This window comes from Chiroxiphia lanceolata, chromosome 2 (assembly GCF_009829145.1).
Source record: "Chiroxiphia lanceolata isolate bChiLan1 chromosome 2, bChiLan1.pri, whole genome shotgun sequence".
Classification (NCBI taxonomy): domain Eukaryota; kingdom Metazoa; phylum Chordata; class Aves; order Passeriformes; family Pipridae; genus Chiroxiphia; species Chiroxiphia lanceolata.
In genome coordinates, this window is record NC_045638.1 from 57,853,652 (window position 1) to 57,880,951 (window position 27,300).

At 39.6% G+C, this 27,300-nt stretch overlaps 1 protein-coding gene across 1 annotated transcript; it reads right to left on the minus strand.

The window, feature by feature from the left end:
• On the minus strand, positions 1–27,300 carry ITM2B (integral membrane protein 2B). Its single transcript, XM_032679077.1, has 6 exons — positions 27,023–27,300; positions 10,034–10,162; positions 7,821–8,027; positions 5,756–5,866; positions 2,005–2,155; positions 1–726 (listed from the first exon to the last, which is right to left on the minus strand). Exons 1-6 carry the CDS (start codon positions 27,119–27,121, stop codon positions 638–640), a joined length of 786 nt encoding a protein of 261 aa, XP_032534968.1. The 5' UTR covers positions 27,122–27,300; the 3' UTR covers positions 1–637.

The following is a 27,300-nucleotide window of genomic DNA, read 5'->3' on the forward strand; positions in this document are numbered from 1 at the left end:
TTTTAGACAAACAGGTTTATAAGGTTTATTTTCCATTGCACATACATGGATTATATACAAGTTAGTAACATAAGTTACTTCTTAATTTTCTAAAAGATTGTTACAGCAAACACTTGCCATTTCAAAACATCAAGTCAGAAATCAACCTAAAAAGGTAAATATGACAATATTTTAAAACCAAAACAAATTGCACTTGGTTAGGGAGAGTCAAATACAGATTTGTCTATATGCTGTAACAAACTATATAGCAGGTAATATTACAGTTAGAAGTAGCTCTTGCAGTCCATTTGTACATTAATAATTCTTTTCAATTTTACTTGTTTAAAAACTGGTGGATATTTCAAAGACTTCCTCCTCTTCCTAGTATTCAAGATTCATCACGTGAAATGTACTAGCAACTAAGTCTTTATACAATTGCTATTCAAATATAAGAACACCACACCTGAAAATAAGGAAAAAACTAAAACATATTGATTTTACATGTATCATGAGATGAAAAGTATGGAAGGTGTTCAGCAAGAAAGCCCGGTCCACTACTTACATAAAAGAAGATTTTAAAAAATAATCACTGCACACAATACAAAGGGTGGGGTCATACTGTAATTTTTTAAGTCTTCTGTAACAGTAATATTCCTCATTACTGTTCACAGATGAGCGTTTCCATAGCAAACCTGTTCTCAAAGTGTCGAATCTTTCGGCAATTGGCGGCTTCACGCTTCTGAATTCCTGTTGTATTAGTAAAGAACAACAGAGGGTAAACAGAAGAGGGGGTGAGGTACATCAGAGATATAATGGTTTAACATTTGCTATGATAAGATGTCACCAGAAACCGAACTACCCCCTTTCAACCCACCCCTCAGAGAAACACACACAGGTACACATTCAGATGCAGAGAATCAATAAGCAGGCAACAATCTTGAAGGTGTGGTGAACCAAACTGGAATACTCAACCTGCCCAAATCCTACCCTGGTTAGTTTTTAACTCAGATCAGTTCCCAATCTCCCTCTCTGTGCATCTGTAAAAATGCTTGTGGGAATGTGAGAGAGGGAACAGCAAAGGAATAAACAGCTATAGGCAAAAAAGAGTGGACTTGTAGTATTTAAACATTATCTTGGAATTGTACAAAGAATTTAACTAAATTTTAGCCAAACCAATGCTCACTGTCAACCTATGCTCATCATTTATTACTACAGAATAAACATACTGAGCTTTTGCTATGAAGAGTTTTTCATTTTGAAATGTTTTTCTAAATTGTTTTCATAAAATATATTTCTTCTCCTTGTTTTACCAAGCAGTCAGGTCCAACAATATGACTAAAGCAATCAAACTGCTTTGGTGTACACTTGCCCACCACACACTAACAACAAGAGCAACCAAGAAAACCCCAAACAATCAAATAGCAGAAAAAACAACCAAAAAGCAAATCTGAGTAACATTTAAATGCAAATTTTAAGGCAATATTTAATAGTTTGTTTAGACTCTTCCAAATAATGTTTTTCAAACATTTTCCATGAAGAAGTACCAACCACTACAATTTTCCTGTGAAGATAACTCTTATTCACATTTCGCTGGTGCAAACAGGAAACCGTGGAACAATTTTTAATGACAGGAAAACCCTGCAATTCTGTACTTGGACTACAAGGCTATAGCTTCTCACATACTAGAGGGTCTTTCTTTGATTTTGGGTGGGGGTGGGTCAAGAAACAAGATTAAAGAAGAGTATGAATGAAAGGCTGAACTCCAGAAAACAAGCCCGTGTGCACACATACATTTTGGCACTCCTGGCTCACTGGAGCCTTGAGCACTTTTGCGCAGTGAAGTGACTTATTTCCATACCTACACAAGAAAATATCAGCTGTACTTAGTCCCACATAGCAATTACTGAAATAAGCAATCCTTGCTTTAATTAGAGTCACTCCTTTCAACAAAATCAAGCCTACTTACTGAAGTCAAACATCACTGAACATTTTGCCAACACACAAGACTGCGGGAGGAACACTTACCTTTCATGGTTTCTTTGCGCTGTAGTTTATAGGTTTCCTTGCCACGGCAGAGGCGGTAAATAAAGAATCCCAGCTGATCCACATTTTCTATGCGATCAGTAACGATCATCTGTTCATGAATCAAATAGGACTGAGGCAAGTATGTTCCAGCCTGTTAAACAAAAATATAACAGCTCTGTCAAAATCCATCTCTTCATGGTCTAAGTACACAAGAAACACTTTGTAATATTTTTCTTTAACATGGCTGTGACATACCTTCTTTGAATTCTTTCAAAAGACCTATTACCCATGCAATTTTATTCCAAATGTGCAAGCTTCACTACACTACAGAAATACATAATGATTATATTCAAAAAAGTCACAAAACTTCCATTGATGCATACATCCACCGCCCTCCTGACACAGTGACATCAGCCTTCGGCAGGTTTTTTTCCAGGTGTGCCTATTGTCACAGATCAGTCCTGCACTTGTCATCCAAAGTTTTCAGTTAATTAGTAATGGCCCAATAGACCTCAGTGGGAATGACTCTTAGGTAGGAGCTGGCAGAAGCATGATCTACACGGAGAGACTCTTGCTGACGAAGCAGCCCAGCTGCGGTGTACTCCAGCTGCAGTCCATGGGGTTGGGAAGCCTTGAACTTATTCATAGCATGGGTCACAATTCTCAAGCCAAACCCTAGATGAGACCATCTAGCCACGTAAGTTATGACGGTGACTCCCACAATCGTTTATTTGGAAAGGTATTAGAAAGCCATGGTGATACATCAGGTGTTTCATGGCAATACACTAAAAAAGGGAAGAGCCATGACGACACGCAAAGGCTTCTCAAGCCTTTTCTAATCCCTTCAGTGTTATTTTGCATCAGATGAAATGATGGAGGAATCCTGCTCTGTGCACAGCTCACTGTACACTGCTGAAGATGCACAGACTTAGCTACCAGCCAATTTCTTAATACTACCACTGGTAACTAATCATCAAATTTTAAAAATATTATTTCATTTAGGAAATCCTGTTAGAGTGGTTCTAATTTATAGCACTAGAGAAGGTGTTCCTTGCTTTCTAAAAATAGAATGATTGCTTATTGTGAAAACATATTCAGCTTCTGTGGCAAAAGATGGCTCTGTGTTTTATTGACAATAAACAACTTGAAATTTCCATTGCAAAACAAGAATATCGTGTCAGCCCCAGCGACATGTTGAGAACATGATTAAATGCTATTCTCCTCAGTAAATAAAGGACTGCATAAAATTCACTTTAAATGACAAATATTTTCTTCAGCACACATTGAGGAAAACAAGAGCAATTTTTTTTCTTTAAATAAGAGCTTAGAAAATGTCATTCCCCCAAATTATCCCACTCATTATTTTTTAATAATTAAATCACTGTAAACTCCTCTATCTTAACTCCTGGTCCCTCGAATTTCAGGAGAGAGCCCTAAGGGAGCTCCAGAGCAAAGCAGCAGCACAGGGCACTGACAGAGTGGGCAGCAGTGCTGAAGACTTGGGGGACAGCTTGAAGGGACACTCCTGGGCTCATGCCCTCCACATCACAGGACTCCTCCAGCCATGTCCCAAACCAGGAGGAGAGGAAGCTCAGTGCAGGAATCTCCTCTGCCCAGCTACCGCAGAAGCAATTACCCAGCACTGGGATCCAGCACAGCCGCAAATATCGTCATCTTTGAGACATCCTGTGCGTCGTGTACAGTTAAAATTAGCCAGTTGGCTCAACAACTCAGGAACAAGGTGGATGAGCAAATATACCTGGGTTTCAGCCTCGTTTCCCAAAGAAAGCAGGCCTTTCATGTCTGCACATTCAAGCAAACTGCATCAATATATAGAAACGTGGCTCTCAAAGCTAAAATTACAGCTTTTCTTAAAAAACAAACCAGCCCAGAGAACCTCCATTTTCATAAAATGCCCTCTGCATGTAGTCACAGCTCATTTTAATGAAACTAGCACATCAATTTCATACATTTTTTCCTGGTGTAACCAGTGTCACTGCAGGACAGGTTTTGCTCACTTTGTGCATCGGCAGCGTAGTTTCCCAAATTTCAGTTACAAAACACTTAGCCTGATTTTCTGCGACATCTAATGCCCACAGCTTTTTGTTAATACAATGAGAATTAAACAGATGTCTCATAAAATTAGGGCACTCATTGTTGGGGACACTGATCAAAACAGTTTGCTTTTGCACAGATTTTCAGTTAAATGCATGATGCCTTGTAAACCAAGCATATTTGATTTGGTACTAAAGACAAACTAGGAAACTAAGAGAAAGTAAAAAAAAATACGGGGTCACTGAGTTCTACAGACACCACATCATCCTTACATACAGGAAATGAAAGTGTAGTTAAATAGCCAATCTCAAAATAGGCAGCAAAAAAGCAGCAGAGGACTTACTTGTGAAGTAATTTTTCACATGGAATTTATTTATATATACAAACTACTCAGAAACGGCTAAAATGGTTCCTGGAGTCCTAATTCCAAAGCCTTTTTTGAAAGATGCAAACCCAAAGATGATGTAACAGTTCTAAATTTAAAAAGCCCAGTAAAATAAAATTTAAAACACTCTCCCCAAATCTTAAGACACAAGTTAATCAGCTCTCTTCCCCATCTGAACTGTTTTGCTGTTCTGTGAAGAAACCAGAAGGCTCAAAACCAAGGCAAATACTATTTAAATTTGCATTAAAAGCATACATACGTAAAAGTTAAAAAAAAAAACAAAGAAAAATTCATATTAAGTTAGTAAGAAACCCCATTAGATTATCTGCTTTGGCCTCTCTAATTTCACAGGCCATTACGTTTCACCCTGTTACCACGACTAACAGAACAGTGTGTCCCTTTGATGGTGACAAGTAAGGCAGCAGCGGCAGCACTGTAAGTCCAGCAGTAGTGTTCAATTATCAAACCCTGCCGGGAAGTGTTTAGGAGCTTCCACAACGTTATACTGAAAACTCATGTTTGGTTGTTCAGGAATTGTGGCATCTCAGTCTTTTCCATGGTCTTTGTTTTTAAGGACAACAAATCTTGTTCTGAAGGTCTGGTGCTCACAGAACCAGGAATATGGCCTCTTGTTTAGACTAGCTTTGCTAGTCATACAACCCACATCCTGAGCACTCCTACAAAACCTTCCTGCAAACAGGAAGATCCATCTTAAGGCTGCTGGAAGTCTCATGAATTTCCATCACACCTAAGTGCCACATCCAATTTCCCTGCGCATACACAGGAGATCCAACATGCCTCACGTACCTCACCCTCAAGCCACTGGATCAAAGTAGGGACCAATCCTAGGGACCAGTTCTTTAAACAAGGCCCATGTTAAAAGGACTTCCCAGTCATCTGCTTCATTCTTCTCACCTAACCAGTCTTAGTCCAGCACATTACATACGCTGTAGAAATTTTAGTCACAACAGATTGTAAATTAAAAAATACACAGATTACTATCAAATAATCCAGGTATACCACACTTACACAATTTTGTCAGCCAAATTTACAGCATCAAAAAGTAAAATCACATTTGTTTGCCTTCCTCTGAATTAATAATTCCTTCATGATTGTAGATCATTAACTAAGTAGGTTATAGACTCTTTTTCTCTTTGCAAAGATCTCTAGTGATCAGTTAACTTTCTAACATATGCGCCTTGTGTAAATGTCAGAGTTCTGAAGAAGGAAAAAATAAAAAGGAAAACATCTACTTTTTTCCTGTCTTAAGAACAAATTACTTATATTACTAACTTATACTTATAACTATACCTTGATATTGATGAGCAGCTCCAGGAAATTTTTTGGTGGCATAACAACTGAAGTGTTCAGAGGAATCACATAGCACTTATCCAGGCTAAGGTCAAGATAGGCAGTGAGTCTCTGTTGAGAAATATTTATTTTAATCAAAATAACAAGAATATCAAAATACTGACATACAGATCTTGTTGAAATATTATTGTCTCATGCAGTTCTTCAAATTATAATTATCAAATTATAAAGTCTGTCCAACAACTCCAATCTGAGAGTAGGTAAATGCATAATTATAAGACAGCCTTGATGAGAGTTTGTATCTACAACAGGGATTTGAGCAAGGCAGCAGGCGATGAGTAGCTCAAATGCACTACAGCAATGAAACTACAAAAGTGTATCTGAACTATTACAGAAATAAGTACAGTATTTATTTATTGTTAGTGCAAAGAGGGCAAAAGCCTTGCTCCAATCTCCCTGCTTTTATAGTTTGTTATAGTCTAAAGGTGCCGGTGTGAACAAAACACAGAAAGAAAAAAATACCATTACAGATAATGTATCAAAAGTCCTTTTATTTTCAAAAATACAACTGACTTGATGGATTAATGAATTATTAACTTTATACAGTACCTGAACTGCAATTTTTGCCATTATTTGATAAAAAGCTGAGGGAATTATCCTGATGAATCCTGTAGCTCTGTTCACTGAGCTGTGTTTCACTGCACCTGTTCTTGCTAAAGAAGACATTATCTCTAGCTGCTGAAAGCTCTGAGGCTGGGGATGTATATAAAATACTGAGCACCAAGAGCCCAACAGTCAAAATAGTACAGGACAGCAATCATAGGTGCAACTAATCTCATTACATGGAAGCAAGTGTTGTACCTATGGCAAATGACCATAACAGCAAGGCCTTTATCTTATGGAATCAAAAAGTAAATTTCTAGTATTATGTTGTTCTTATTCACTTCTTGGATGCTGCTTTTTTTATTTTCCAGTTTTCCCTCTTTAGAGTCTTTGTGCTAACTCTTAACAGATGCTCCCTAAATATATTCAGAAATACTTTTAATTACATAGCTCAAGCAAGCAATGTTTTCCTCTAAATCTGGTTATGAATATTTGATAGATAGCACTTGTTTTGCCTGAAAAACTTTAAACTCGGAAGTTTGCATTAAAAAAAAAATAGGACATTTCCCTATTCTTCTTTTTCAGCCTTGCTAAAAAAGCTGTTCAGCAAAGTCTTCAAATGTTCACAGAAATTTAGCTTCCTGAAAACCAGGTGTACATTTCATTGCCATGTATCAGCTCCAGTCATGTGGATACAGAAAAGGAGGGCTTCTACTTGTTTCACAGCTGCTGTTAATACTAAGAGCTGTAGGCCTGTCAACTATCTTAACAAAAACTTATTACCATGATTCCCATCAATCAAAGTTATTTCTTCAAAAAAGGAAGAAACAGCTAAAAGTGCTTTGATACTCTAGTTCAGTGCCTCTAGGAATCATAGTTGCCTGTGGTGCACAAAGAAATTAAACTTTGGCTAGGCTTCCTATGGCATCTGGAAAATGAGCCCTCTTCCACGGTCGGTCAACTTGTCATTTCCTTCCCTTTCTGCTGCTGCTTTGGGGTTTTGAGCCATGCTAAGAGAGCACCTCTGGGGGTGCTTGAACACACCTCATGACATGAGATGTAATCAGCCCCTGCAAGCTGACCTCAAAGCTATGACAGCCCGTTCCAAACTTCCCTCGGAACCACAGCAGTTGGTCAAATTCTGGCCCAGTGAACTTTGCCAAGCAAGAAGTATATTCTCTTTACTTCCTCATACTAAGAAAGGAAATAGGTCTAAGACTTTTCCCATTCTAAAAACAAATGATGGTTTAGATACTACCTCATGATGACTGAATAATGCTGTACTTTGTATGCCCAGTTAATAATTGCTTGCAGCCTACTGCTGATCAAAATATTTCTGCTGCCTCCTCCACCCTTCATTTTCCCCAACTACAATAATTAGGGAGTACCTTTATCAGGATGACTGAGGGGCAACATTTTTCAAGTTTTAAATGCTTTAAACTTCTTCAGAAATATTTCTTACCCGGTGGAAGTCATGGACTATATCAGCAGGATCACTATCAGCAAATTCAGGGACTGGCACACTGATAAACTCAACATCTTCTTCCTCCAGGATCTGAATATTTTGCTCAATTGTGTGGTAGTGAGCACGCTGAGCCTCTGCCCCAGCCTCAGGTAAACTTAAGCCATCTTCAATGTACTTTATTCCGCAGAAATACACATCACCCTGCTAAAAATAGTTAACAACCCAGCAACAAAAGCATCAGTAACCTAGAAGATTAAAATTAAGATATTCAAAGTACTGCGGAGAAAAAAAACTTGTTGGAGTAAATAAAATTTTTTCCTTTTAATTTAATTCGTACACCAAAGTAGGAGCCAGTTGCTATCTACAATGGGACCATGGCTGAAACTTTGATTGTACTCAACCCAAAGGGAGTTCTTCCCTTGAATTCAAGGAAAACAGGATCCCATAAGCAGGTTCTTAAAATCTAGTCTTACATGTGTTTTTAGAAAGACAACAAAGTTCCTACATATACATCCCTATTATTAAATTATGATCTAACTGTACAATTTAAAACTGGTCATCCAAATCACCTTTAAAAAGCAAGTCTAACTCTAAATTTGGTCCTGTTTGCAGCAGAGGGTTGAACCAGATTACTTCAAGACTTTTCTTCCAATCTCAATTATACTGTGAAGTTGCTTAGTTCTACAAGATTTCAAAAGTTTTGGAAGTCAGTTTCCAAAATAATTTTTTAACAATTTTAAAAGACAAAACGGTAATAAAAAGAAATTAAAGCAACCAATTTGTGTCTTTCTGTCACAGTACACATGGCAAGTTGTCTAAGAGAAGTGTACCATAAAGTCCTGAGTCAGAGAGGAAGTCATATACCAAAATTATAGGCCAGATAGTTTTAGAAATATGCAACTTATGCATACACACATGCCATCAATTTAAAGTTTTGCATTAAAAACATGTCTTCAGTGCAATGTTAGCTCAATTCCTGAGTGCTTCCTTCAACCCAGATCTGACTCACAGACAAGTACCACAGGTTTGAATTAAACAGCACTTTCAATTTCATCTTACTGGCGTGTGAAAGGTGGAGCAGCCCAGTGCATTAGAAATGCAGCACACCTTCAGCTACTCAGCTTCTTAATCCACCAAGATACACTATGCTGTTTAGGCATCATTTGCAACGCCACTGCTCCTCTGTAAATTTGGTTAATGTGATAGCCAAAGACACTACAAACTGCAGATTCAGCTAGAATTTCTCAAGTTTAATCACTTTGCCTTCCAGACAGCAGCTACTAAAATGGGGAAAAAACAACCATCCTGGTATTAGGGACAAGAACAAGAATTTCTGTCTTATGTGCACTACCAGTGGGCTAGAGGGATTCATGTTTTGCTTACAGTCTCCCTTTCTGATCTTGCAACCCCAGCAGTTTCTGAGGCAGGGAGGGTGTGCTCGCACCACTTGGGCAACAGCCCAGCACATTCAGCACTGCCCACTGGCAACTGCCTGCAAGGGAGACAGTTTAACTCAGATCTCCCATGTTTTAGGTAAATGCTCCATTTCCCTGGCACCACTGCCTTCACAGGGCTCCTCTTGCAGCAGTGCCATTTGTTAGAAGACGGAAAATGCATTTTGTTAGAGATCTAATCTTGTCAGTGTGGATTCAACTTGACAGAGCATGTTTAACCACGCTGCCTGCGATTTTCCCAAGTCCCCTGCAGGGCCCATATTTTTTTTCCCTGTGAAGGCTAGGAAAGAGGAGAGCCACTGTATTGCTTTGACAAGCAGTCCCTTTCCTGTGTATTAGCAGTACCACATGTGTTAGGAAACCTGGGATCAAACAAAGGCTTTCAAGGGGTTAAACCACCTCCAACATTTGGCACTGCAAAAGAGGAACGAGAGCAGATGAAAATCTGGGACACCACTGGGGTTCACAAACCCAAGTCCTATTTAGATACAATCTTTTCTCTGCAAAGTAAGGTTTTCAAAAATGCTGCTCCCTTTTATTTGTCAGCTTCACTTCCGCCCTCCTCTGCTGATTGGTAACTTCAGAGCAGGCCTTATCCGTGGCCTTTAGAAAAGCTGAAGTTTTGGAAAGAGAAAAAGATTTTGTTCCTTTGGTTAGTCTGCTGCTCCTCTTCTAAATGTAATGCAGAAAAACAGTCTGTCACTCCACTTTCCACAGAGGAAAACACAACCCTCTCATTACAAGTATGTGACTTACCTGGAATGCAAAATATTTGTACAGATAGGCACCACCCAGGATCACACCAGCCAGCATAAAGGCCAATCCAAAGCACATGCACCAGCACCAGGCCCTCCTCTGCCCAACAGGCACAGCATCCTCAGGGTCCTGCAAGGTATCAGAGAGGGACCTTCAACACATTGTTCCCAAGACACGTATGAGAGCAGATGCTTCAGGCCCAGCGAGTACAAACACTGTATCTCCCAGAAAAGGCTGTATGCACTTTATCAAAATTGTTTGGAAATTTACTGTATTTGGCAAAGTTTAAAACAGGTCTATTTGAGTTGAGGTTTAGTAAAACTTGTACTATCAGTCACTTTTAATGCTATTGTGACTAAATCAGCAGACTAAAGAGAAAAATAAAACAAAATCTCCCCAGTTACCTAATAACACACAGTGAGCCAGCTGTTTCACAGACTGCAGACAGAAAAATATCCATTCTCAGGCAACCTCTGCGCAACAACAGCAGAGTGAGGAAGTCAATTCAGAAAGGTCAGATTCCTTTTTACCTCAGTATATGCAATTTAAATTAACCGGAAGAACCAACAAAATATCAAAAGCAATAAGAGCAGCAGAATACATCCTTTCCTATGTTGTTCCATCAGGTCAAAAGAGGCTTTACCACAGCTCGGCTGGCAGAATGGTAAAAATGGGAATGAAAAAAACATGCTTTGTAAGCTGTTGTTAAAGAAGCTTTCTGCTCTAAGACAGCATTTGCCATGCCTCTATCTTCTGTTTGTGTAATACTAAAGGAATGACAGGACGTTTTCCCTTTGGGGCACTAGTTTGCATAACCATGCAGTCCCCACAGGCATCCTGAGCAATAAACTGCTGCTTGCAAAATCTTTCCTCTATCAGCCACATTTCAATGTTCTTTTCTCCTCCAAGTGTCTGCATAACTCACACCCAAAGAAAAAAAGAAAAAAAAAATAAAATCCAACTTTGATTCACCCTGTTCCAAGCCATGATAATCCTGGGAAAATATCTGAATTCAAGTAAATACAAAGAAATTCATTACATCTTTGCAACCAAAAAACAATAGCATAGAATGATGATCAGGGCAAAATCATTATGACTGAATGAATAAAAAACATCAAACCAGAAAACTGAGGAAGAGTATGAGCTTGAGAAGGCTTTGATAGCTATGGTTGTTAGTCAGCGTTCTGCCTCATGGTTTTGGGTTTTTTGCAGTATTTGCTAATTTGGATGATTTCCCACTTGAACAAAGTTGTGAGTGTAGTCCTCATGCTGTCTTGGTCCAGTTAGGAAGTAATTCCCCTTATCTGAGGACACCAAACGGAGAGAGGACCCTTCCTGTAAATGGTGGGAGAAGGTGGCACTTCCTAAGAATGATTCATCCCAGCTATCCTAGAGAGGAAGAAGTGGGAGGTACTCACTTCTTTTCAATGATTATAGAGGGAAATTCCTTGGTTAACAAATTAGGTACCTAATTCATATGCAGCTAAAACTAAGTGATGTGAAACCCACCTTTACAGTACACTGCAATTATCTTTCATACCAAAGTGGCAATGCAGCTTCTTTGCCAGGCAATGGCTGCCAAAATATGATTAAGAAATATTTAGAGTCAAACTGAAGATATTTCACAGATTTTGTTTTACGTTACGTTGCTAACTACTGCAGTAAATCAGATTGTGAAATCTCCATCTCTGGAGGTTTTCAAGACTCAACCAGAGAAAGCCATGGCTAATCTTGCTTTGGCAACCATCCTGTTTCTAAAGGGAGGCTGGAGCAGATGACTTCCAGAGGCCACTTCCAACCAACATTTCTGGGATACATTACAAGACAAAGTGAGATTGGCAAGAAAACATTTGCTGTTGACTGAAAAGGCAGAATGTAAAGACAAGTAACAACTCTTTATAGGTTTTACATTACTAATTATTTAAGGAATTCAGTGTAAAAATTACAGGATTTCTAGCTGCCTGATTTTTAACCTGGTTGTTTGCAAAGACTGAGAACAGGACATAATACCCACGCTAATCTAATTAACTCTCAGGTCAGGTTGAGAGTCACTGTGGATTCTTCTATAAATCATCTCAATTATAAATCTAAACCAGGTAAATCAAGGATTTTTATGTTGCCCTGTATCATTAGGTAACTATTTCCCTAGATACTTCAAAGTTTAAAGGACACTCCATTGAAACTTTTTAAAATAGCTGTCATTTAAACCATTGTAAGTTAATGTCAGAAAAAGGGATAGCAAACTGACTGTGGGATACAATGTCAAAATATTCCCTAAAACTGAGTATAAAGATTATCTTTATTCTTTCTCAGTACTGCTTTTATCCCACACACCTTTTTTCTCTCCAAGCAGAATTATCCACTAGCGGAATAACTGCCTTTTCCATTTTTACATTATTTTATAAGTTCAGAAACACTAACAAACATGCATTTGGGAAATGGTGCAGAAGGCACACACAGTGTGAGCATTTACCTGGAAATTGGGATTAATGCTAGATTAATTTTACAGAGGCCAAAAATAATCGGAAAAACAAGGTAACTTTTACATTTCACCATGCCAGAAGAAATCTGAAGGACAAGCTTATCAGTATTCCAATGTAAATAATTTTGCTTTGATATATAAGATGACAGGTGTAAACAACAGGTTTAATACAACTCTCTTATCCTTTACCAGCAGCTAAATGTTATCACTATTATTTCTGAAAGAATCCCTAGTGGTGGCACGTCAATCTATTTTGTATTTGTAGTTGCCTATTGCACTGATTTGTCTCCAGCCTACTGAAAACAGCCCATGGAATTCAGAACAAGAGTTCAAGCCCAGTTTAGGCTCTTGCTTAGGAGAATGCATAAGAGCACAGTACCTCATTACAGAGAAAACCTGAAAATGACAACACTGAAAACATTTTATGCTACTGAAAGAGAACATAGGATTGATTTCCTAATCTGAAAACTAAGTATATTATCAAGCAGTTTAAGACCAGCTTAAATTAAAATATTATAAATAACCTACTGAAGCTAAATTATACTCATATTAGTAGCTGCACCGTGGCTAAGCTCTCTAAGCTTTTGTATTGTTGCCATGACAGCTTAGTTTGGGCTGTATTGACCCAAAAGAATAATTTTTCCCTTGCTATATAAATCTGATGCTCTGCACTGCAAGAGAACAAAGAGCAATGGATGCTCACTGTCCTTCCAGGTAACTCATGTTCTGAAAGAAAACACATTAAGTGAAAGCAGATTCCCAGTAAGAGGGACAGTGCTGAATTAGCACTTCTCCCCACATGGTTACAACTGTCATAGAGCACAATGTGACATTGCAGCCTCACTGGCTAATTTTTTTCTAGGCCAGTTTTCCACTGACAGAGGTATCTGACAAAAGAAAGCCTCATGTACTTGAGGTGAAGACTGACCTCTAAAAATATGCCTCACTACTTTTGTAAGCAGCAATAATTAATCATTACTGTTATGGTCCTTTTCTTTCCCCTCTTCTGCTTCATCCCTACCCTGTGTACTTTCAGCTCCCTCCTGAATCCTCAGTCTTAAGATGATGCCACAGAACTCATCTTTTCTGATGCAAAATGCCTTAGGAGAAACTGGATGCAAGCCCAAAACTGGCTTGTTTCCCTTGATGAGCTGATTGTTCTAATTGGAAAACATTTGATTAGCCTATTTCCCATGGACGAGACATGAAACAGAAGCATCTCTCTGCCACTTGATCACTAAATACTACAGTGTTAGAATTAAATGGTTCAGAACTTCCCAAACTCAGTAGCTTCAAGCTCTGCCGGAACAATTTTCCTGCAGATAGAAAATCAGAAGTATTAAATTCTATATTATCTGAGACTAGCAAGATTCATATCTAGAGTCTTCTCACAAGGAAGTTACTGCAGTTTTCAGTACAGATCCCTTCATCAATGACCACAGTAGGTAATGTCAAGCTGCTCTGCCTTGTTGTTGAAACCATTAAACACTTTGCAGATGGACAGATGATACCATAAACTATTTACCAAAGCACTATTCAACTATAGAGAGTTCTTCACAAGAACATCTTTAAGATAATTAGCATTAAGTGTTCTGCAGTAAGTTAAAAGAAAAAAAAGTTAATACCCCCCTTAAACGTGCAAACATTAGCAGTTATTAATGGCTACTGGCCATATATGCTCTTGATCTTTGCAGTTCAATTTTAATGCTACTTTTTTCTTTTTTAAATAAATTCTGAATTTCAGAATGACCAAATTCATGTTTGGGGTAGTATGACAAATTTATTCTAAGAAGCACCAACACTGAGCCACAAATATGAATAATTAGACTTGGTAATTACTTAGATTTTCCCCTTGTGGCTTTTTCTACATAGTGGAATATAATTGTTTTAACATTATAAAAGTAAAGCAGTCTAAAAACTTACAAGGCATATGTCTAGTTCATATTAAAATGAGTGAGATTATCAGACCTTGTTCCTTGGCAGAAATTAAGGACACATCAATGATATGACAAAAAAACCAATTATGAATCAGTTAGGTAAGAATCCACCTAAACCAGATATGATGGATAATATGCTGTGGGAAGTCCAGAATACTGTATGATTGCTGAACAGCTATGCAAAAGATAATGTCCCAAATTTAAAAATAGATACGATAGCAATAAAAATAATTTTGTGAGGGGGAAATGTCTTTGAGAACCAACACACAGTCTTTGATCCACAGAGAAAACATATGCAGAGTATCACTATTACATAGTGATTATGCTGGCTACAGCATAATACACAAAATGTTCATAATTATGCATGTGAGAATAACACCTTTTTTATATATATATATATATATAAACACACATATAAAAGCTTACAATTAATGTGGGTAAAACTGCCTGGAAGCTGTTCAGTTTTCTTTTGAGGTCCTTTGTGTGCCACTTAGCTCACATGGATTGACAGAATACAGTGGAACGGACTGAGCTTCCTAAAGCCAAATATTGACCAACTGCAGCTTTAATTAGTGGAACAGGAAAAGGGAAGTTAATGATGACTCCCTAAAAGTGTTTTTTAATGAAAGTCTTGAAAGAAAATATTGCCCAATGGCTGTATAAACTGAGTGCTGTTGGTCAGGCTTGCCTCCCGACTTGTAAATCTGACATCTGTAGAAAAGACAGTCCATTTAAAATGAACTTAACTATGGAAGAGCTCTGCATTCCTTCGATGGCATTCCTGCCTGAAGACTGCTCTAAGCCTGGTATTCTATTTATTACTTGTTGCAGATGGGAAATTAAGGCGGGCTTTTGCAAGACTCCTCACTTGGCAGATGCCGCAAATCTGGAAGGCCATAGCAGTGATCCGCCTCTCAAGCAGTAATTTTATGCTTACTAATAAAATCAAATTTAAATTTTAAGTATAATGATCTTTTAACTTGCCATTTGGAAAAACCCACTCTATATACAATAGATGGTTCAGAGATTTCTCGCTTATCTGGCAAACAAGCTATGCTTGTTTACGTGCAGTTGAGATCTGAACACTGCAACCCTTCTGTGGCAGCACTGCCAGTTCCTCTTCTGTCACAATGGACAGGGACTTGTCCATCTGGCCAAAGGCTCTCTGTCTGAAGAATAGCATGAAAACCAGACCTTAGTTCTACTGCTGTTTGCTGTAGTCACGTAGCCTGAAAAACCAAGGATATTAATTAGAATTACCTATTAGGCAGTTCATACTATTAACCTCTTCCTGTATTTCTAGTATCTGTATATTGTCTTTGAAATAATATTGTAAATACAAAATCTGTATTACAGCACTAGAATATCCAGAAGTGAGAAGAAAGTACATTCCAAGAGCTTTACCAAGTTCAAAGTCTTAAGGTCATTTTCATATAACTTGTATGCTACCTTTCATCAAATGATGGGGGGAGTTTATGAAAAATGAGGTGTCTGTCAAATGACTCATTTCATGGTTCAAACATCATAACTATAACAGAATAAAAACATTAGTATAAGCAGCAGCCAGCTCAAAATCATCTTAGAAGGGGAATCAGCACTGATGGGTTAGAACGGAGCTGCAGCTGCATGTATTGGGAAAGACAGAGGTGAAGGGAGAACAAAAATCAGAATGCAGGCAAGAGAAGGGGAGCAGGAAATAAAACTAGAGAGAAACATGGTGGAAAATGAAGAGTTCAATTTCTCTGCAGGAAGTAAAGGAAAATTACAACTGTAAAGTGAATGTAAAGGACATGAATCAGCAGTTCACCCACAGCCATGTGATAGAGGGACAACCAAAGAAATGTGTCCTGAAGAGTAATCCTGCAACTGAGTTATCCTGATTTACCTAAACACTGCCTTCATTTCTGAGAAAAGAGACTGCAAAACTTGATGGCAGCCAACAACTAAAGAGGATGGGTAAAGAAGGAAGAAACCTGTAACTATTTATACTGCTGCTTTGGTTAAACTTTGGAGTAGCGCTAAGAGTAGTTATTGTTAGCTTTGCTCTTACACAAACTAGAAAGTGGCAGGGGGAGGGGAAGGAAGGTAGAGTGTGTGTGACATGCCCAGACACACTTAAATGGCCTGAAAGTTCTGTCCCTGTAGACCAGGCAAGGACTTTCTTCATGCACATGCACAGCTTTTGGCTACATCCTTGAACCAGGCTGTCTACAATGACCGTACAACCAACCACACACACTGTATTTTACTGTTTTCTTCAAACTGTGTTCCCCTAGATTGTTCCTCTTCTCTGTCCAGTTCCAAGATCCACCAACTTCCTTCTCTTGCCACCAAACCTAGTGGTTTCAAGTCTTCCTATAACTTCCTCCTTGTCCTGTGTCTATGCCCCCTGTATCTTTCCCCACCCCAAAGCAGAGTTCTCCAGTCTCTGCCATGTGCTGAGTAACTGGGCACACCTTGTTTCCCTTTCCTCCCTTCATCACTGCCACAAGATAAACCATTCACCACATCAGTGTGCTATGCTCTGGTGAAGAGGAGCTGGGCTGTGGCCACAGAAGTGCTCTGTACTTTGACCTGCCGCACCAGCCAGCACTCCTGTGCCTCTTTACTATAAATGCACAGGGGCCAGGACTGCCCTCTTTTTTTTCTGTACAGAGATTAGTACAACAGGATTTTAATACCCCCTTACACTCGTTCTGAACATGAGGAAACACTTTTTTTACTGTGAGTGTTACCAAATGCTCACACACAACACTGAGTGTTACACAAATGCTCAAATGTTACCACACTCACCCAGGGAGTTTGTGGAGTCTTCATCCTTGGAGATATTCAGAAGCCGATGGGACCGGAGATAGTCCCAAGCAACCAGCTCCAAGTGGCCCTGCTGGGGGGTGGGGGTGGGGGGGTGGGCAGGTGACCTCCAGAGGCCACTTCCAATGCCAGCCATTCTGTGACACACATCTCCAGTTTTTAAGTAACACTCACACCATACAGGGTAAGGATTAATAAACAACCTTAACAATTGGCTTCATTAAAGAAAAAATACCCTCCAGGACTGCTGTATCTGTGCTAGACAAGCAATAAAGCTCCCCATATACTTAATTTTCTTTGCTTTGGGGTTTTATCATTCTTCTGCCATTTCCCCACCCCCATATGAAACTTCAACAAAACCTACATTTGGAAAACGTCTTGTCTTTAAGTGCCTGGATGCTGAACACAAAAATTCTTGTGCCACTGACAGTAAGAGAAATCCACAATTGCCACTGCCCCATACTGAATATAAAGAGTTTTCATAAGCTTGGCTAATGAAGAGATGGTGGAAGTCACGTTTATTTATATGATATAATAATGTTGCTGAATTTATCTATACATTTTCATTAACTAGGATGCTGGAAATTTGTTCTGCATTCAATACCTATTTTTCTCAAGTATTTTAAAAAAAGAGAAGAGTTCTGGTGCAAGTTTGCAAGTCATACACCAAAGCATGCAGGTGAAAGCTTGCACACATATCTGGCAAGAGCTGCCTGAGGGATGTTTATTTATTTTAAACAAAATCCTCAAACCAAAGAGGTCATATGGGACATTTTTCAGAATGCATTTTGCTTTCAGAAAACAAAATCACTACACTCTTTACGGTTACAGCATGTCAAACACAGCATTTCATTAAACTGCCCAATTCTGAAAAACACTTCATTTTTAAACATCGCAAAATCCAACCCTTTCCCCACTTGCATTCTTCGACTTACAACTGACTTACATTCTCCTTTTCTTATAAAAACTACACTAAATCAATCTATAACTTTAATGCAGTATTGCTCTCATCTTTATCCTGAATTAATCAATGTTTGAAAACAGGAACTTAGAAGGCTCCTATTGCACTTAAAATGGATCAATACAAAATTATCTCTTTGACCTTGATTGTTCTAGTTCCTGTCTCTTCCTTATCCTTCTCACTTCTTTTATCTGAAATTTCTCTGCTTTTTTCCTACAACTGCCTGAATCTCAGACATCAGTATGATAGAACACCATGTGGATTTAACCTAGATTTCTCTCAAGGCTATTTTCCCAAGCGGCATTGGCTCTTTCACCCAAGAGATCTCATTAGCATGCACATATGCGCCACTGAGCCTCAGAATTTAATAACTCTATTCCCAGTTCAGCCACAGATGGTATGTCATCTCAAGCAAGTTACAAATGCTGTGTCTCAGTTTCTCTTAAAAGCAGAATCCAGCATCACAGAAACCACTTGTGAGGTTCGTAGTCCAGCCTCTTCCTCTAAAGGAGGGTGGACTCTGAAGCCCGTGCAGGTTGCTCAGAGCTCTTGTCCAGCCAAGATCTGAAAACCTCCTAGGCTGACACTTCAAAGTTTCTGTGGGTAACCTCCTCAGAAGCATTCAGTTCTCCTCAGACTGAAAAATATTTTGCTTATATCAGTTAGAGGCTCTCCTTTTTCAATTATACGACCACTGTTTTTTCAGTCACCTCCCCAGGTGTTGGGAGGCTGCTGTGACATCCCCCCTGCAGCAGTTTCATCTCCAGGTTGAACAAGCCCCATTCCCTTAGCCACTCCTCACAGGGCATACGCTCGACCCTCTGACCATCATGGTGGCCCCTTCTGGACTTGCACCAGTTTGTGACTGTCTTCTTTGGATCAGAAAGCTTTCAGCCTTCAAAGATGCCAATGACTTGTGCCCAGCTGATGGTCCACCAGAAGCCCTGGGTCTTTCTCAAGCTTCCCAGCCAGGTGGTCCCCTGCCTGTCCTGATGGAGAGAAAGAGTCTGCTCCAGGTAGAGGACTCTGCATTTGCATTTCTTATTTCTGAAACTCAAGAGATTTTGTTCAGCCCATTACTGTAGCCTGTTGGTGTTCTTCTGAATGGGAGCCCCATCTTCAAACAAATATACCCTGCTAATACATATATTAGTAAATTAAGATGCATAGTACCTGTATGGCAAGCAGAGCTCTCTGAGTGGAAACCATTCTATATGCAAATACAGAATAGCATTTAATTGTAGCACTTATGAGTATCAGCACAGAAGAGCTGACCTTGAAAGGCTTATATTTAATTATGCCCTCTTTCTAGGAAAAACTGTTGTAACCAACTAAAGGGCTTCACTGCAATTAGACTATTCAAAGCCTGAGGTGGAGCATACACTCCAGTGCTGAGCACCTGGCTGCATCACACCCTGCAGAATCACAGATCCTGGCCATTGTTCAAACACCTCACCAAGAGAACTTCACAAAACTCAAACTCTAGGCAAGACAACTCATCACCCTCTGCAGCAATCTCAAAAGGTTGTGTTTGGCCTCCCACCCTGCACAGGGTACTGCATTTTCAAATGCATAAGTGCAAGGGTTTTCTATTTTTATGTAGACTTTATCTTTAAAATAAATAAATAAATAAATAAATAGGCCTTGGTGATTCAGCAGCTATATGAGATCCACCCCAGAGATCACAGACTCCTCTCAGTTATGATCTCCCCAGCATATTCTTTTTCCATAGTCATTCCACTGTTTCATTCTACCCTCAAAGGAGCAGAAAGCTGCCATCAAAAGCAGCTGTTTGCTGAACCCTAGGAAGAAGATAACCACAAATTAATCCAGGATTTGCATTCAAGGAACTCTACTCTTAAAATGCCTGTGGGTTTTATTTTTGTGTGTATATATATATATCTCACATACTTAATAATATATAAATCTTATAAAAATATTTGTATACACATACTGACACTATTATATGGAAAGGACAAACAAGATATCAATTTATTTTTTCCACCATCTCTATAATAACTGTTGGGCAAATATTACTTTGCCATTTTTTGATTGTGAATTTTGCTTGTAGATGACACTTGGATCACTCAGAAAGGACCTACATTTCTCTGTATGTCCATTGTTGTCCAAACCCTACTTAGGCCACGTCATGTCTGCCACAAAGCCATTTCTGACTTCATTGCAGAGCTTAATCTCGTTAATTATCTCATTCCTTTGGTTTACCACATCTGTAAAATTAGGACAGATATGCGAGTTTTATAAATTAGCATGCTTTTCATCTGTAGATTCAAAGTAATTTCCACAGAGGATAAAAAGCAGTACATAAATAGTAAGAAAATGAATGTTGTATTATACATACAGATCAGGAGAGTAAAAGCAGATAATACTAACCTTTGTCAGCATAAAGGGGGATGGAGAGAAAAAACAGGGGGAAAAAAAAAGAATCTGTGCAACAGCTAACAAAACATATAATTACTTATCCCAGCTGTAGTTATGTTTTAAATATGTCATAATGTTTTTGGAAGCACAGAATAGAGAACATTTAAAATTACTAGGACTTAAAAATGCAGTATTTGCTTTTGAAGATATTTCCTGAGAGTCATAGAGAAGACTATTTTCTTTGTATGTAAGCTATTTGGTGCCTGTAGCTAGTGGTGCCTGTAGCTAGTGGCTACTGGATAGAAAATACGTATAATGCCAACAAATATTCCAAAACTGCAACTGCAGAAGAATTAACTGAAAACATTACTGGAGGTAACTACGCTTACCACTCTCATACTGTCCCCAAAAGACCTTTAGCATCAACATTTATTAAAATGCTGATAAGAAAAAAAAGGGAAAAAACCCATGCAAATAACAAAAAATATAATTTGAGTATGTAAAAACAAAACTGTTAGATTACACTGGCAACTGCAAATGTTTCACTAAAACACTTAACAGGAAAACAACATATACACATTATATTTTGAAATTAAACTTTTCTTGAAATAGATGTTCATATTTTGGATTAAATATTCATTATAATGGAAGGAGTCTAAATCATTTCCCTTGAAAATACTGTTGATTCCAAGAAAACTTTCTTTCAAATGTTTTTCACAGAAAAGCTCAGCATTTCATTTTGACCCACATCTTCAGAAATTAACTAATTTAATTTGAGCTTTCCTACTGAATAGAACTTTGGTTCCAACAGCCACTTAAGGGGTATTCTTCACACTACTACACAATGTTAATATCCAAACTAGTTTCTTGGAGCTTATCAGAAAGACAAGAGTATTGCAACACAGAAAGACAGAAGTGAACGTAAGAGGAGTAATTATGGCATTTACTGTAACATTACAGTGCAGGGTAGTTTTTCTAAATATCGCACTATATATATAAAGCTTCATCTAATTACAGACTTTTCCACATGACAATGTTAAGGGGAAAAAAAGTTCTCCAAATGTATTTTTAGGGCAATGGGCCTCAGCCAAGTAAAACTTTGTTAATCTGGAAAGAGAAACTATTTAGAACTGCATAAAGTATTTGTGTTGTCTCTATAGTCATCCCTGCACTGAATTCACAGGAGCTGTAAGGTACAGCCATCAGCTCCTGCTCAGTCAGCCAAAAACGCAAATGATACAAATAACTGATGCAGCAGTTATCACAAAGGTCTAGTATCAAATATCATTCTTCTGGGAAATGGTTGTATTTCCCAACCAAGGCTTTGTATTTGTTATTCAGGTCAGGAAGTTATGAGAAACAGAAAAGGAAGTGAGATACAGAGCACTGACAGAACTCCTCTGTCCTACAGGTTCATTTCCATTGCTGGGGGATGGGGATGGCACAAGCTCTTCCAGATCACTTTTTGAACTTCTTAGCTTCTAATCCCAAATTCCAAAACTCACTTAAAAATAGCAAGAGATTGTCAGAGGAGCACCACAAACCTTTAAAAATCTTGGTTTTTAGTATCTCTCAATGGCTGGCAACCTCTAAGGAATAGTTCTAAGAGCCAAATATCTCAAGATCACAGTTACCTTATTATCAGGAAGCCGTACTACTTAACCAGTAGCACAGATTCACCATGTAAAAGGATGCAGCCAATGACATCAACCACGAGGCTTCTTTTCTTATGAAGAGTTCCTCATTAACAACACAAATTTTGTTCAATAAACTCAATTTACCCGAATTTATGTTTGCAGGTATGTATAAAGTCAAATGAAGGAACAGAACCCTGGGTATCCTTGTGCCTGAAACTGGAAGGTTTTTTCATCTCTGGTTTGATGGGTTTCCATTAAAATCTTAGCAACGCCTGGAAGGAGAAGGGGGAGATAATTCAGTTTGTTAGGATCTTTTACTTCTGGTCCTCCTTTAAATAATCCACAATGCTCTGACATATAGCAGAAGCTGATTAGTTTAATGACCTAGTTGCATCACAGAAAATACATGAAAATACAAAGACTGCTCTTTCCTCAATGGTGACTGGTGAAAGGCCTATAGAAAATTTGGCTAGAGGAAGCCTATAAAGGGAATAAGGAAGCTCCTCCAAGAAAAAAGAAACAGAAACCAAAAAAACCCTTAACCATTTAACTACAGACACATCCCACTGCTCTTCTGACAGCAAACTAATAAGGAAATGACTATTTATTTATGTGTGTGTACTAACATCTGTAACATATAAATATGTTATATAGTACTTATATATAAACTGTAAAGTTAACATCCTTATTTCAGAAACATCTAATACCAATTACATGAAATCTAAGGAGTTTTCTGCATAGCAAAATAGTGCTTATCAGTTGCTCAACGTACTTCCCAGGTGGATCCCCTCACTCCGTGTTAAAAATGCCTATTTTAGTATGCTTCAGGAAAGACTAAGCTAAAGTGAAAAAAAATATTAATTTTAAAGGTTGGAGTAATAATGTTCTCATAAGGATTAAATGCAAAAAGCTGCTGCTTTTAAAATTCTTAATATTACACTTTCACACCGAACTCTCTGCAGATAGAGTTATCCAAAGGTCAGCTACAGTACATACGGGTGAATCCGAAGCTTCCCTGCCCAAAGCTGTATGCGGTAAAGATGCACTGCATTGAGGCCCCAAGGAAAAAATACAGTTTCAAAATGTTGCCACCTACTCCAAACACAGAAGGGAGCAACAGCCTGAGAGCTATCCAGGGCACAAAGATCTTCGAGGAGGGCTTAATCTATTGAATGGACTCTGCAAAATGTCTGAAGATTTCAACTATGCTCAGAACCATCTTTGGCTCTCCAAAGATCTATTGTAGGGAGAAATGTTAAAATACCACACATTGTTTGTTTGTTGGGAAACTGGGTCATAAAATACCCTACTGTAAAGACAATGAACAAAGTGAAAAATTAAATGTGGCCTGAGAACCTTCACTAAGAGTATTCTGTATTTTGGCCAAGAACTGTGGCATAGAACTACCATCCCAACGTCAGTGAGTGAGTTTTAATGGCTGCCTACATTAAGTATGGAGACGTTTTCACATCACACCATGTAATACTCATGATTTATGCAGAGACAGGATTAGCACTCTTGATTTTTAAAGGCCTCTTAAAGTAACATACTCCAGTGCATAAGACCATTGCCTTCCGCAAAAGCTTTTTTTAAGCTGTTTTTCGCATGACACATCCTCTACTCTTCCTGCATCTTCTTCTCTTACCTTCCCCAATTTATTTCCTATTAGTATCTGCATCAGAGGTTACTGGGCAAATTTTGGCAAGATCAGAGTATTTCTATGCCACATTCATCAGCATATTTTGGCTGCAAGCACTCTTTAATAAGTCCTTGGAAGATTATGTATTCAAGAGTAATTCTGTGATGGCAGAGTTGCAGTCATCAAGACATGGTGCTGGGAAAAGCAGCAGAAAGAGACCGTCAAAGAACTAGCTCAAAAGCTCTTTCCATTAATTTTTATTTTCTGGACATTTCAGAGCATTTTTCTGTTTTCACTAATATCAACTGGTTTACTAAGATCTCTTGCTCAAATCTTTGGTAAGTTTTTGATAATAAAGCTCTGAATGTACAATTCTGCTGATCCTCTTCCACTCTTACGGTTTTCCCTTTCCTTCAGTCCAGAATGCCTCAAAGGACTTTCTTCATAAAAGAAAGCTTCACAAAATGTTGTTATATTTTTCATGTTTACAGTTGCAATCCAAATCTATTTATTTTCCTACAGAAACAATGTAGGAGAGGGAAAAACAAATGTCCCATATATGCTGTTTTGGAGATGTGACTTTTTCAATCCACTAGAATTCACTCTTCCAATACACATTTCCACACTGCCTTCAAACCTCACTTTTCCAGCAATGAAGTGATATGAATAATACATCTGTCAGATGCAGTTTATTTTTCCCCTTTCCTTCAAAGAACTGCACAGGCAGCTGAAGTTGTGGAGCGGCAGAGGCAAGATCTGCTTCTAATGCAATTATATTAGAGAAGGCAAAGTCCAAAGAGCGTATCTTGCACTTACCTCAAAGGTATCAAGTTTTACAAGGGCACTCAGTTCTTTTTTTTTCCCCCCAAGATCTGAGAATAAACTACCAGAGTTGAAGAACCATATACCTCTAGAGCTACATGACATAATCTGTTTCACTATTGTTAATCCTGTATGGATTGCACAGCCTTTTTTACTGAACTACAGATGACACTACTGTACTCAGATATACTTTTATTTATGCTCCAAAACACATAATCTAAAAAAAAACCTTAGTCAAGAGAATTTTGCAAACTGGTAGGTGTGGGTCTGCAGTTCTGCAGAGAAAAGACAGAAATGTGTCAAGGAGAATGTCAAAGACTCAATGTCCCTTAGAGCATTCATCTGCTTTTCGAATTTTCATCTGTGCTGAGCATCCACTCCTAGTATTCTATTTTAGGACTGGTTTAAGCTTTGTTAAGGCATGTTCATCCCCTGACAACAGTACAAGAACTTTTAAGTAGCTACTGTGAGACCAGACCACCTCTTGACCTGGTTAATAAATGTTTACAAGTCTCATTTCTAGGCAAGGAAAGCAGTATTGAGACCTGGGCAAAGTTAAGGCAGATCCTGTACCTCATCCTCAGCTGCAAAAATTTACAGCTCTGCATGAAGGAAATCATATTCAAATGACATGCTTCTGTCAGTATCTGGACAGGGTCAGGCGGATTTGTTCCCTAGTGTACAATTAGCCAGATGTATTTTGTTTGTTTAGCAGTAGGAAAAACAAGCCCAATTTGGTAGGCTGTCTGGAAACAAACATCATCCAGGGCAGGTCTGGATTCCCAGATAGTATGAAAACCCCATGTTCTGAAACATGTAGCTTGTTTCTCCCTTACGTGCTTGGTGTTAAACTGACCACCAAACCTGGGGTCAGGAACTCTACAGCTCAATCTGGGCTCGGGGAAGCCATGACTTCCTTGAGAATGGCACTCCTGCTACAAACACGGAGCACTTAACAGATTTCCCATAATTGCAGGCAATTTGAGTAACAATACTGTCTGATCTGTTGTGGCACACTGTTTTATTAAGTCTCACTTAAATACTTTGGTCAGTTTTATTTGTAAGTGCAGTATGTTCAGTAGAAGTGTGAAATTCAACCACTTGCTGTACCAGGAAGATGTCACTAGAAACACCTTGGTGGTTCCCCTTGGCCTTGAAATGGCAACGGATTCTGCAGGTGAAGGACCTGGCCCCATCAAAATCACAGAAAAACCTGCACGAGGGCACAACTTCATACTACAAATTGTCTTCCTAGGCAGAAGTTCATCATGAAGATTTAGGAAATTAATAAACACTGTTGCTTTTGCAGAGCAAATCTGGTAATTTACAGGCCTGATGCACAACAAATTGTGAAAGCAAATGAAAACATCAAGACATGCTGTTAATGTGCAACTGGCCATTTTTTAAGTTTTCATTCACTTTTCAAAGAGCTTAAAGCAAAGTACACTACTCCTAATTAAGGAGTAGTTTTGATTACCGGAGCATAAAAACTGCAACCAAACCCCTTTATATTCTAGGCATTTTTCCACTTCAAAAACTTTAAAAGCCGCTGCTGTTTTGTGCTTTGTTGCTGTTTGCAGAGGGGAGGCGAAAGCAGCGCCTGGAGTTTGGGTGCTGTTTTGGGGCGTTGGGAGGCAGCTCTTTGTTCCTTTATTTAAGCCAGCGCAAGTTCCGAGGCGAAGTTCTCGGTATCGCACAACCACTAGGCTCTGCGAACACGATGCGGCACAAGCACGGCCAAACCCCCAACTTCACCCTGGCCAAGCGCTCCCTCGCTCCGAAGCATTTGGGGCCCGGGAGCAAGCTCGCAGCCCGTCGGACTGAGCCGTGCGGCCAGGGGGGATCGCACGCGGTGGTAAGACCAGGCACGATGCGCCTTCTCCACACAAACCAGCTCTCATCGCCGAGCCGAGCACAGCGAGGGGGCTGAGGGTGCGGGCGGGCAGCCGGGCAGCCGAGCGTGGGGCAGCCGGCCCTAAACCCCGAGTTGGCCGCGGTCCATGCGCTGTCGGAGCTAACAACAACAACAAGAAAAATTTAACCCGAACTACCACAGAGATCCCCAGAGTCGGGAGAAGCGGAGCTGCAAAGCTCGTTCCTTGTCAGCCATTTTAGAAGCGCGAGCCGAGCGGGGGGCACCGCAGCGCAGCTTTCCCCGCTGGCCCGCCCGCGGTTCGCCGCCGCGGGCAAGGGGCGTACAAAGAGCAGCATGGTCTCCGCCGCGCTCCCCTCCCCGGGCGGCCCCGCGGAGCGGAGCAGAGCGCCCGGTACCAACAGCAGCCGGGCCGGCCCCGGCGCCTCGGTCCCCCCGGCGCCTTCACCTTGCTGTCCGGCGGCAGGATCAGCACCTGGCTGTTCTCCTCCTCCTTCTTCGCAGCCTCCTTCTGCGCCAACGCGGAGTTGAACGACACCTTCACCATGGCCGGTTCTCAGCGCTCTGCACGCAGGAGAAAGAGGACGAGAAGCAGCCCGGACCGGCGGAGCCTCGCAGGCTGTCTCCTGCCTCGCCGACCCCCCGCTGCCTCCTCTCAGCGACTGCCACCCCCGTCCCCTCGTCAGGCGGCGGAGGAGGTGGAGGAGAAGGAAAAGAGGAGGCGGT

Coding starts and splice junctions, on each gene's coding strand:
- ITM2B (XM_032679077.1), bottom strand. CDS start 27,121: ATGGTGAAGGTGTCGTTCAACTCCGCGTTGGCGCAGAAGGAGGCTGCG. Junction 10,163..27,022: donor TCCTGCCGCCGGACAGCAAG/GTGAAGGCGCCG, acceptor GATACCTTGCAG/GACCCTGAGGATGCTGTGCC. Junction 5,867..7,820: donor TAGTCCATGACTTCCACCGG/GTAAGAAATATT, acceptor ATTTCTCAACAG/AGACTCACTGCCTATCTTGA.